Here is a 12,021-nt window from a genome sequence, read left to right on the forward strand (position 1 = left end):
TGTGTTAACTGTATGTCGACGATTTTATTCGAAAATTATGATTAGTTGATTAGTCTGAAAAGACAGTATTCTGAATCTTTCAGTAATTCTCCATATTTATATTGCAGTCTTGCCTGACTTATTTATAGAAGGAATAGATAACATTCTAATACACATTAGAATATACGTGTATGTTTTTTTGTGTTTTTTTTAAGATTAAGTTTTAACAAAAAGTTGATAAACAACTGATGACTCTTTTTTTAAATACATATAAGATTTGGAAAATTTATAAATTGTTATTAAATTTTAACCTGTGTTAACTGTATGTGGACGATTTTAGTCGCAAATTATGATTAGTTGATTCGTCTGTATGTTTTTTTAGTTGTTTTTTTTAGATTAAGTTTTAACAAAAAGTTAATAAATAACTAATGGCTCTTTTTTTTATAGTACATATAAGACTCGGAAAATTCATAACTTGTTATTAAAGTTAGATTCATTTCAAAGAAACAAAAAAAGAAAACTCAATGAAGAAAATAGACGAAACAAGACTTTGGCCAGTACCGAAAAGAAAAAAAAAAAACGACGTAGATATTTCGCTTGTATAAAAACGAGACGTTTTCAGCGTTAAAGAAACAAAGATTAAAAAACTAAAATAAATTAAAAACACATAAAAAAACACCACCAATATTAAACTACAATTGTCGTAACAATCCACTATGATTGCTGTTACTAATAGAGTCACTTCGATGAATGCGCCAAAGCAAATGAAGATCTTTCATTAGAATTATTTATTACCAAAAACTACAATGATAGCCACGACCAAGGCCAGACTAAATGGGTTTATTTTTTGCAATCCAAATAAGGACCAATTTCTGGTTAAAAAGGATGACAAAAAAAAACGGTGCAAAAAAATTGAATGGTAATTTGTTCTGCATTTGGGCGGCACTAATTAGTTTTTGTGACGTGTTTGGGCACTGAATGGTGCAGGGGAAGGGAGTGAACGATCTATTTTGGAGGAAAGAACGGAGTTTCCGTACTTGCGCATAGATCATATATTTTCTTCATAAATCATATGAATATGGAAATTTCATAAATCATATATAAAATCATATATTTTTTATATGTTCTGTTTATTATTTCTAGAACGATGAAAGGTTATCGAACAATGGAAGGTGCTCAATCTCTTATTTATCGACTTAAGCTGACAGAAGTACTTGAAAAGCGAGGTAAATTTGCCGAAGCAGAACAATTAAGAAAAGTAAGAATATTAATTCATATTATTATTATTATTATTATTATTATTATTATGTGGATATACAATTGTTTCATCACGTATAGATTCGCTGGCTCCTGATGTGATTGGTATTGAAACCTCTCGTGGGCTTATCAAGAGACCAGAAAAAGGACACATTCGATACCTAGGGGTTTTAATCGACGAAAACCTCTCGTTCAAACACCACATAGCAAGTGTCGAAACGAAGCTTTCAAGGAACCTTGGAATCTTGAGAAAACTCAGTCACCATTTCCCTAAAAAAATACTGATCCTGATTTACAATGTAGTTATCAAGCCTCACATTCAATATTGTTCTACAGTTTGGCAATCTAATTTCAAGACAAATTTACAGGGACTAAACTCACTTCACAACAAAGCACTTCAAATTTTAGGCCCAGCACCGAACAGACAATCAATGGCATCACTTTACAGACTATCTTGCACCGTTTTTTATTTTAAATATTTTTCAGGAACGGTCCCATCACCATTTAAAGGCTTATTCACACTAGCATCACAAATCCATAGTTTAAATTCACGATCGTCATCAGACATTTATATACCCCCGACACCGACAGCTAGGTCGGAATTTTCTCCTGGAATTGCGTGTGCTAGAGAGTCGAATGCACTTCCGCAAGAGCTGAAGTCGTATAGGTCTCTGGGATCCTTTAAAAAGAATGTAAAAAAATATCTAAAAGATTAAAAATTTATTTACTAGATTTATTTTATTATTATTATGTTTAGAATTTTTTGATATTATTATTATTTATTATATTTTAGTTTGATACTTCAAGGGGTTTGAACGGAGAAGTTGTGTTAAATTTATTGTTATTTGATGGCGGTTCGGGGTGGAAGTTGGAGAGGACACGAGGCCACACTGTATTTAGAGTGTGCAATTATTACGGGGCCCAAACGTGCATCAATGCACAAGGAGTTGAGTATTTTATATATTTTTTTTTTAAATTAAAACCCGTATTGAACTTGAAATAAAAAATAGAGAGGGGGCATTGTCCCCCTACTCAATTGATTCCTCAAAAAGTACTAAGGATTATTAAAAATTTTGAGGGATCGATTTTGAGGGATTTTGAGGGAACGATTTTGAGGGAACGAAAGGAGTATTTATAAATGACAAAACAGCTGAGGAATTAAAATTGTTTTCTATTACATTACATTTACCTTTTATTAAAATTAATAAAAAGCCAATGAGGATCTTCCTACGTCTTAATGCTAGAATATGACAAATAGTCTAAGGTGTTCCATACTATTTATTGGATTAATAAAAAATATTCATAATTTTTAAATTAATAGTTAAAATGTCACACTTATAATTTTTGTTTCCAAGTAATTCTCAAGGTTTGACAGTCAAATATTCAATAGCCAAAAACAAGATAATAAATAAATATAATAAAAAAATTAACCACTATTCAAAATTCAAGTGCATGTGACGATCTTTTATTTAGTGGAATTTTCAAATTCGTGGTTAAAATAACACAACAACAACCCTGCTTTCAAGTACAATATAATAAAAAGAAATTTGCTAGACTTGATATTGAAACAGGAAAAAAGAAAGAAAAGTATCTAGTAGTACAATAGACAGAAAGTTTTGTTGTTAAAAGAAAAGTCGAAGAAGTTGAAGTATTCTTTATTTATTATTATTATTTTATATTTTTTATTTATTATTATATTACTTATAATATGCGATATTAATATAATACAATATATTAAGATATATAATATATTATTTATTATTTTTTTATTATTATTTATTAATAGTGTAAATCTGAGGGTGGGTAAGGTTATGATTATAAAATGCAAATTTTTAGAAAGATTTTATAGTATCCCTACAAAAGATTAACCATTAGAAAATAATAAAACAAGCTTTCATTTTTTTTTTTATGTTTTGTATGTATAATAGTTCCTTCTCGTTTGATGGTAATCTCGGTCCTGAATGTGAAAAATCCTTGGGCTGGAAGTCTGAAACAAACTTTTACTATTCTCCTAGCTTGGCTAATCCTAAAAAATATTTAAAAAAACAATTTAGCTGAATATTATCAATTTGCCCAATAATGATATTAGCATTAATTAAATCTGAACGCTTACTCTGAAATCTGAGGGAAGGGATTTGATGCCCGTGGAGCCTTCGGAATTTGTGATTTATTTTAAGGTATATTTCCTATTTGGTATTCATTAGGAAGGTACTCAAACGTCTTTCTACTCTGATTTCTCCAGAATTAATCAACTTAATTATACTCGATTAAATTAAGTAAATTAATTAATTGTAGACTGAATTTATCTACAATTCATTCGGTTGCTTAATTCATGAACAATTGCTTAATTAGTTCAAATAATTGACTTTTTTTTCGTATTTGCCAGGGGCTATTCATTTTTTTTCTAGTCATTTTCATGCTTCGTTTTTCAGGAATATAAATATAATAAAATAATCTCATAAAATTAAAACTATAGGTGCGTAATGATGGCTGCTTCATCAAAGAGTTCCTAGTAATGAACTGTAAGTAAACCATGACAAAGCTAATAGTAACCGTAATTCTAAAAATAAGAGTTTTGATAATAGTGTCTGCATCAAAATAATCGTATTTTTATAGTAATCCTTAATATGTAAAATTCGTGAAATATAAAGTTACGAGCTTGAAAAATTCGTCTGATTTCCAAAGAGGAGAGGGGAGGGGAGGCTTATACCACCAAAAAGGAAAGGGGTGTAGGTGAAAATTACATAACCAAATTCAGCATTTTACATGATCATGATCAGAGAAACGCAGTGGTTTATAAGAGATTTTTAGGTCAGAGCAAAAAAAAAAAGATCTAGGAAACATATAACATAGCGACTAGGCAAGTTTCTTGGAGTAATCCAGGTCATCTTTAGCTGAATATCTTTAGCGGAATTTTGGTGTAAGCCGTTTTTTCTCATCATTATATCTGATTATGTTTCTCTGTAGTATTGAACTCTGGAACATTTGTGCATAGTATGAGAGGGATTAAGGCAATTCAGTAAGAAAAATTACGGAAAACTGCGGGAATTTTTTTTTTTTAGTGGAATACTAATTTGCATCTTTATATTTTATTATGTTTCTCTATTGTAGGAAGCATTGAATTCTAGAAGTGTTCTGCATAGTATGAGAGGGATTAAGGCAATGCAACAAGAAAAATTACGAAAAAAAAAATCATTAGCGGTATTTTAATGTTTTCCGTTTTTTTTTCTTTTATAAAATTAATTTTTTATTATGTTTCTCTATTATAGGAAGTTTTGAATTCTGGAAATGTTATGCATAGTATGAGAGGGATTAAGATAATGCAACAAGAAAAATTACGAATTGTCAGGATTGATTGTCTTAGCCGCTTGGGGATTGCTGCATACAACGCTTGGCTGGAAAACCAGGGTAGGAGTTTCCTCTATTCTAGTTTGATCTTAGTGTCTATGTAGTGGTGAAGACCTGAACTAATATTTGAAGAAGTTATTGCAAATAACTTATTCCACAAGCATTGCAAAAAATAACTGGAATTTAACCAACATTTTTGTGAATAAAGCTGTGAGGGTGTAATTTAAGGTCACGATGGAAGGGGTGCCCTAAGGGGGAAGGGCTGCCTGAGATATCGGATGAACCTAAAAGGTATAAGAAAATTGAAATGTAGTATACCTCTATTTTTATACCCTGGTATATTTTGGAATGCTCAATTTTTATACAATATTAATAATTTAATTTTTTTGAAGAAGTTATTTTATTAATAAAAGACTAGGTGACATTAGATAAATTATGAGATATTTGTAAAGAAAATTTGAAGGTCACCGAGAGGAGAGGAGGTGGGATTAAAAAAAAAAAGCTGTGAGGTTAGATGCATTATCAAATTTTGAAAAAAAAAACGATCAGGAATACTAATTTGCGAAAACTTAGAGGAGGGAGGGTTAAGAATTTTTCAATCTTTTTAATGGAAAATTAAAAAAAATACCATTTTTAATGGTATAGTACTATTTTTATGGTACAATTACTATTTTTAATGGTATAATATCAATGGTATAAATACCATTTTTTAAATGGTATTTTCAAAATCTAAAGAGGGGGTTGATTTGTTCCTTTTTCAATGAAAACAGCAAAAAGTTCTTTTTCTAAATGAAAGGTGAGTCTATCCCCCCCTCTCCATTCCCCTTTTAGTGCTCCTAAAACTTATCAAAAGTTTGTGATTTTTTTTTCTCTGTTTGAAGATTCGTTGCTAAAGACTTTGTTTTAATTATAAACTCCCTGTTTGGGACTATTTTTGTGTTTTTGTGTTCTTGGGTCTATTCTAAATTCTTATATAAATTTATTACTTTCTGCTTTTTCTTGCAGTTTATGTTGATTTAAAAAAAAATTGCACGAATTTTGAATTTGTAAAATTTATTAAAATTCACTCAAGAATTATTGCCGCCAAAATTTTCAATTTGCTGCCTCACATATGCTGTCACTCCGATCCCAACGAATATCATGATTACCACATTCATAATCCTCATTTTTCGCCTCCCCCCCTCTCATTATGAGCAAGCTACCCCACCCAACACCACATCCACTAGATCATTGTGATCATCTTAAAATCAAACATCCCCTCCACTGTCTCTCCAAATTGCTGTCATTTGATCTCTGCTGCGTTTGCTTGGTTTTCTTATTTGATAATTACTACTGCATTCTTTCACCACTTGGCCCATTTCAAAGTTGAACTGGAGTATCATTAATTTATACGATATTAACATATGTTGATTTATATTAATATCACTCTGTGGAATAATTTACTAGATCTTTAAACTATAGAGAAAATTCAACCAACTGACCAAGCCTCACTAGGTCACTTGGTAGAGTTTGTTATCAATAAGATTCTTAAGAAAGGGGTTGTGGAGTCGAGCCCCACTTGACATTTTCTTCCCATAGGCAAAAGGTAAGAACATCAGGATTATTTCTTCTTTTCTGCCACCATTGATTCCATAAGGTTGTCATTATTGTCATTTTTCACCCACTCCATTCTCATCATGAGCACGCTCATGATGTTCGGTATTGGGTGGGAGCACCTACCCAATACCATATCCACCGGGATCATTGCGATGATATTGTTGTGAAGTGTGTTTTATGTTATTTGGGTGATGTAGTTGTCGTAGATGCCTTTATTCTCCCTTTATAGGGGAGATAAACTATGGCCCTAAGGTAATTAAACTTTGGTAGCGTGCCTTAGGCTATGACCGGACTAATGAGGCGTACCAGATGGGTCTGTTCGAGGAGCTAAAGGTAGATCATAGAGAGGTTTGCTATGATGCAATACTTTTATTCAATTAACGTAGAATAATACTAGATATATACTTTTTACTGGGACTGGCTGTCCAAAGTAGACCACAAGTCTCGGAAAACTACAATAATGTATAATAGGATACTTAGATACTTACAATGATCCGACAAGATTCCAAGGTCTCTCTAAAAACAACGGACCAGAGGTCAGTCCGGTATAAAATTAGTATCCGTCTAAATCTGCCCCTTCCCATAAAATGTATCTTTTACACATTTTTATCAACCACACTTTCCTTTACCCAACCCATGTAATAGCTAGAAAGTGGTGATTTCTCAATTTCCCGTTAAGCAGAAACTTGGCAGGATATGTTCCTTATCTTAATAAAAAGTGGTATTTCTAAACTTTGTATTTGCGTCTTAATATATTTTTACTAAATTCCAAATTGACTAAATTAGAAGCTTTACCACAATATTAAAATTAAACATCACCTCCAGTGTCTCTCAAAATTGCTGTTATTTGACCTCTACTGTGTTCTCTTAGTTTTCTTTTATGATGATTAAATAAAAAAAACAAGTTTTTTTAACTGAAAGTAAGGAACGACGTTAAAACTTAAAACGAACAGAAATTATTCCGTATATGAAGGGGGCTGTCCCCTCCTCAACGCCTTGCTCATTCCGCTAAAGTTTTTATTGTTTAAAAAAAAATAAGAGTTGTGAGAAAGCCAAACTTTAGCGCAAAGAGCGAGGCGTTGAGGAGGGGACAGCCCCTTTCATATACGGAATAATTTCTGTTCGTTTTAAGTTTTAACGTCGTTCCTTACTTTCAGTTAAAAAAATTAGTTTTTTTATTTAATTTTTAACGTTTTTGATTTAATGCAGGTTTTGATTTTGGCTCACAGTACATGAATAATTAAAACAAAATTTGCATATTAATTTTACTTTTATTTGGTTAAATGGCTTTCTCGAAACTTGTTTAATTTTATTTACGAACGTTTTATTAGTAATAAATTTACGTAAGTTACCAATTACCTGGCGCTACGAACTTCTATATTCATTTATCTTTAATACGTATAATAGGGGGCTTGCCACCTATTCAATCTCACGCTCTTTAAGCCAAAGTTTGAATTTTGTTCCAATTCTTTAAAAATGACCCCTTAATCACAAAGGCCGCTATTTAGAATAAATTAATTAAAAATAGCTTTCCGAAAAAATCAGTTTTTCAAAGAAAAGTAAAGGCTATTTTAAACTTAAGCTCAGCAGATACAAATACCTTTTAAAATTCAAACTCAAAACGACCAGAAATAACTACTAAAGAATAAACGAAACCCAAAACGAACAGAAATGAAATAAATAATCATAGCAAAAACATAAAACAAGTAACAATTTAAATGAATAACTAGATCTTAAAGGGAGGAATTCTTAGATTTAATATGAAAATCAAGCTTAAGATGAAAAAAAATATTTTCCTATTGAAGTACAATTGAAACTTAAACCGAACAGAAATTAAATAAACAATCAATATAAACAAAGATACAATAGATATTAATGTAAATGAATAAATAAATCTTAAAAAGATTGAAACTTGAATCGAATATGCAAACTAAGCTTGAAAGAATCAAAAATCACCACAAACAAGAGTTTGAGTATGACCTCCTTCTCTCACTGTAAAAGTCTAAAACCTACTGCGTCATTGGCGCTATACTGAAAACCAATTTTGTGACACAGATTTTCTTTTGTACTTATCTCTGAAAATAAACATTAAAATTATAGTAACATTTTGAACTGATAAGCTTTCAATAATTAATATCATTATACATCAAATATTCAGTTTAATTTATTAGCTCTTTTTAAAGTTATTAAAGACGAATATAGTTTCCCTACAAACAAGTGATTGGATACTGCCTCCTTTCCTAACTGTAAATAAAAATCAAAAACCTACTGCGTCATTGGCGCTTAACTGAAAACGGATTATATTACAAATACTCTCTTTTCCAGTTCTTACAGCATTGAGAATAAAAATACAATTACAGCGAAATAAATTCTTGAACTAATGGATCTTTCAACAATTATTATCATTATACATCAAATATTCAATTTGATGTTGTTAATACTTTCCAAGACTGTTCAAGACGTATATTGTTTTCAGTAAAGCGCCAATGACGCAGTAGGTTTTAGACTTACAGTGAGAGGAGGAGGTCATACCCGAACTTGTTTGTAGCGATTTTTGTTCGTTTCGAGCTTGATTTGCATATTCAATTTAAATTTCACTCGTTTTAAGATTTATTTATTGATTTAGATTAATATCTATTGTATGTTTGTTTGCATTGATTGTTTATTTAATTTATGTTCGTTTTAAGTTTGATTTCTGCTTCAATAGGAAAATATTTTTTTCGTCAAAAGCTTGATTTTCATTTTCAATTTAAGCATTAATCGCTTTAAGTTTATTTATTCGTTTATATCATTAGTTATTGTAAGATTTTGGTACGATTGTTTATTTAATTTCTGTTCGTTTTGGGTTTTATTTATTGTTTAATAGTAATTTCTGGTCGTTTTGAGTTTGAATTTTAAAAGGTATTAGTATCTGCTGAGCTCAAGTTTAAAATGGCCATCACTTTTCTTTGAAAAACTCATTTTTTCGGAAAGTTTTTTTTAATTAATTTTTGTTTGTTTTTTTTTGCAAAAAATTTAAAGTGTCTAAATATTTCTTATTTCAAAATAAAACTTTAAAAAAATCAAATATTCATCAAAGTATCAAAATTGATATCAAAGTAACAATATCAAAGTAAAAAAATGGACTTGTGTCAATCTTGAAGTTTTTATTATCTGATGTTTGAACTATTTTTAATAAAATTTTTATCTCAAAATATTTATAGGATGGGGTTGGGGAAAAAGGATATGGGGGGACTAGATTAAGCTTCAGTCTCTTTTGACTCTTTAAAAGTCATCTAGAGCTCTCTATTTTCAATCAAATGAGCCCTCTCTGAAGTTTATACGAGTATCCCTTCTATAAAAGCCATATAAATCCCCAGAGTATAACTTACAGCGCCTATCCCTCGGCCCTTTGAGGCTGTGTCGACCCTGGAGTTTTAATATCTGATGGTTGAACTATTTTTAACAAAATGGTCATCTGAAAGTTTTATCGGATGGGTTTATCCATCCGATACGCCCACCGGCGTGGAAGGTGGGAGGGGATAGTTGCCCTCCAATCTTTTTTCACTCTGAGAAAATGAACTACAACTTTTAATTTCCATTCAAATGAACCCTCTCTGAAGTTTATACGAGCATACCTTCCATAAGAACCATATAGGCCTCCAGAGCAATACTTACGACACCTGCCCTGGCCCTGGAGATGGGGGGGGGGGTGTCGACACAGGATTTTCTTATCTAACCTTTGAACTATTTTTAACGAAATGACCATACGTAAAGCAGTTTTTTTATATGATCTTTAAACTATTTTTAACAAAATTACTACCTCAAATTTTTTATAAAATGTATGTGGGGGGAAAAGGCTTGGGGGGCTAGTTGTCGTCTGATTACTATTGACTGTTAAAAAGGGCTGGATTTCAATACCTAATCAAATAGCCCGCTCTGAAGTTAATACGAGCATCCCTTTCACATGAACAATATATGCCCCTGGGCATATATTACAACGCCTGCCCCCGGGTCTTGGGGGGTTGTGACGACACCTGAGTTTTTGTTATCTGACTTTTGAGAAATCTTTAACTAGATGGCTATCTTAAAATTTTTATTGGATGAATTTGGGGAAAAGGGGTGTAGGGGGGCTAGTTGCCCTCAAATATCTTTTGACTCGAAAAAACTTAACTAGAGCTTTCAATTTCCAATCAAATGAGCCATCTCTGATTTTTTTACGAGCATCCCTTTAATAAGAACCATATATTCCCCAAGGGCATAACTTACAACACCTGCCCTCAGGGCCTGGGAGTCTGTGTAGACCCTTGAGTTTGCTTTATACGGTCTTTGAACTAATTGAAAAAAAGATATATAAAAGTTCTTATTGGATGGGTTTGAAGAAAAAAGGGCGTGGAGGGGGGGGGGGTGCTAGATGCCCTCCAAGCTCTTTTGACTCTTAAAAAGTGAAGTACAACTTTCAAATTACAATCAAATGATACCTGTTTGACGTTAATACAAGCATCCCTTCCATAAGAACCATAAATACCCCCGGGACATAATGTACAACGTCGACCCCCGGACCCTGGTGGGCTTCGTCGATACTGGACTATTTTTTACATCAACTTTGGACTATTTTAAGAAAAATAGCTATCTTAAAATATGTACTGGCTGCATTTGAGAAAATATGGTTTAGGGGGGGGGGAGAGCGGGTTACCCTCCAATATTTTTTGAAGCTTAAAAAGTGAACTATAACTTTCAATTTCCAATCAAATGAGCGCTCTCTGAAGTTTATTCGACAATTTTGTCTATACAAAACCTTATATACCCCTAGGACATAGATTACAACCAGTGCCTTCAGGGCTGTGGGAGAGTTGTTATCATTAAAGACCTAATTTCCAGAACTTAAAACTACGTCTTATAAAATGACTATCTAAAGGTTCGGATTAGATGTGTTAGGGGAAAAGATGGGTGTCAGAGGGGGGGGGGGACTTAGTTGCCCTCAAATCACTTTCGACTATTAAAAACGGACTAGCCCTTTGAATTTCCAATTGAATGAGCCTTTTTTGAAGTTTCTACGACACCGCCTTCTGTAAGAATCTTATATGCCCCCAGGGTATAACTTACAACCCTTGCCTTGAGGGTTTTGGGGGATTGTCCTCCTCAAAAACATATTTTCTATCTGAAAATCAACTACGCTGAACAAAATGGCTTTCTCAAAATTTTGATGGTATGTATTTGGGAGAATGATGGGCGTGGGGGGGGGGCTAGTTGCCCTCCAATCACTTTCGACTATTAAAAAGGACACTAGCCCTTTGAATTACCAATTGAATAAGCTTTTTTTGAAGTTTCTACAACAACGCCTTCTATAAAAACCTTATATCCCCTCAGGGCATAATTTAAAACCCTTGCCCTGAGGGTTGTGGGGCATTGTCCTCATGAAAAAGATATTTTATGTCTGGAAATCAACTACGCTGAACAAAATGGCTATCTCAAAATTTTGAGTAGATGTGAGTGGGGTAATGATGGGCTTGGGGGGGGGGGGCTAGTTGCTCTCTAATCACTTTCGACTATTAAAAAGGGCACTATTCCTGTGAATTTCCAATCGAATGAGTCTTTTTTGAAGTTTCTACGACAACGCCTTCTATAAAACCTTATACTCCCCCAGGCATAGCTTAAAACCTTGCCCTGTGGGTTTTGGGGGTTTGTCCTCCTCAAAAACATATTTTCTATCAGGGAATCAACTCCGCTGAACAACATGGCTATCACAAATTTGCTATTGTATGTGTTTAGGGAAAGGAGGGGCGGGGGGGGGGGGAGCTAGTTGTCCTCCAATCACTTTTGACTATTAAAAAGGGCAATAGCCCTTTGAAATTTCAATCG

At 32.6% G+C, this 12,021-nt stretch overlaps 1 protein-coding gene across 2 annotated transcripts in view; it reads left to right on the forward strand.

Moving 5' to 3' along the window:
• Positions 1-12,021, forward strand: part of LOC148941060 (uncharacterized) — a 117,147-nt gene that overhangs the window by 72,124 nt on the left and 33,002 nt on the right. For both annotated transcript variants that reach the window (XM_089104921.1, XM_089104922.1), the window contains exons 6-7: positions 1,123-1,237; positions 4,506-4,644. In XM_089104921.1, coding sequence (XP_088961047.1) covers positions 1,123-1,237; positions 4,506-4,644 — 254 coding nt within the window. The remainder of the gene's footprint in view (positions 1-1,122; positions 1,238-4,505; positions 4,645-12,021) is intronic.

Source organism: Artemia sp. Qi Xiang Cuo, chromosome 19 (assembly GCF_049724085.1).
Source record: "Artemia sp. Qi Xiang Cuo chromosome 19, ASM4972408v1, whole genome shotgun sequence".
Classification (NCBI taxonomy): domain Eukaryota; kingdom Metazoa; phylum Arthropoda; class Branchiopoda; order Anostraca; family Artemiidae; genus Artemia; species Artemia sp. Qi Xiang Cuo.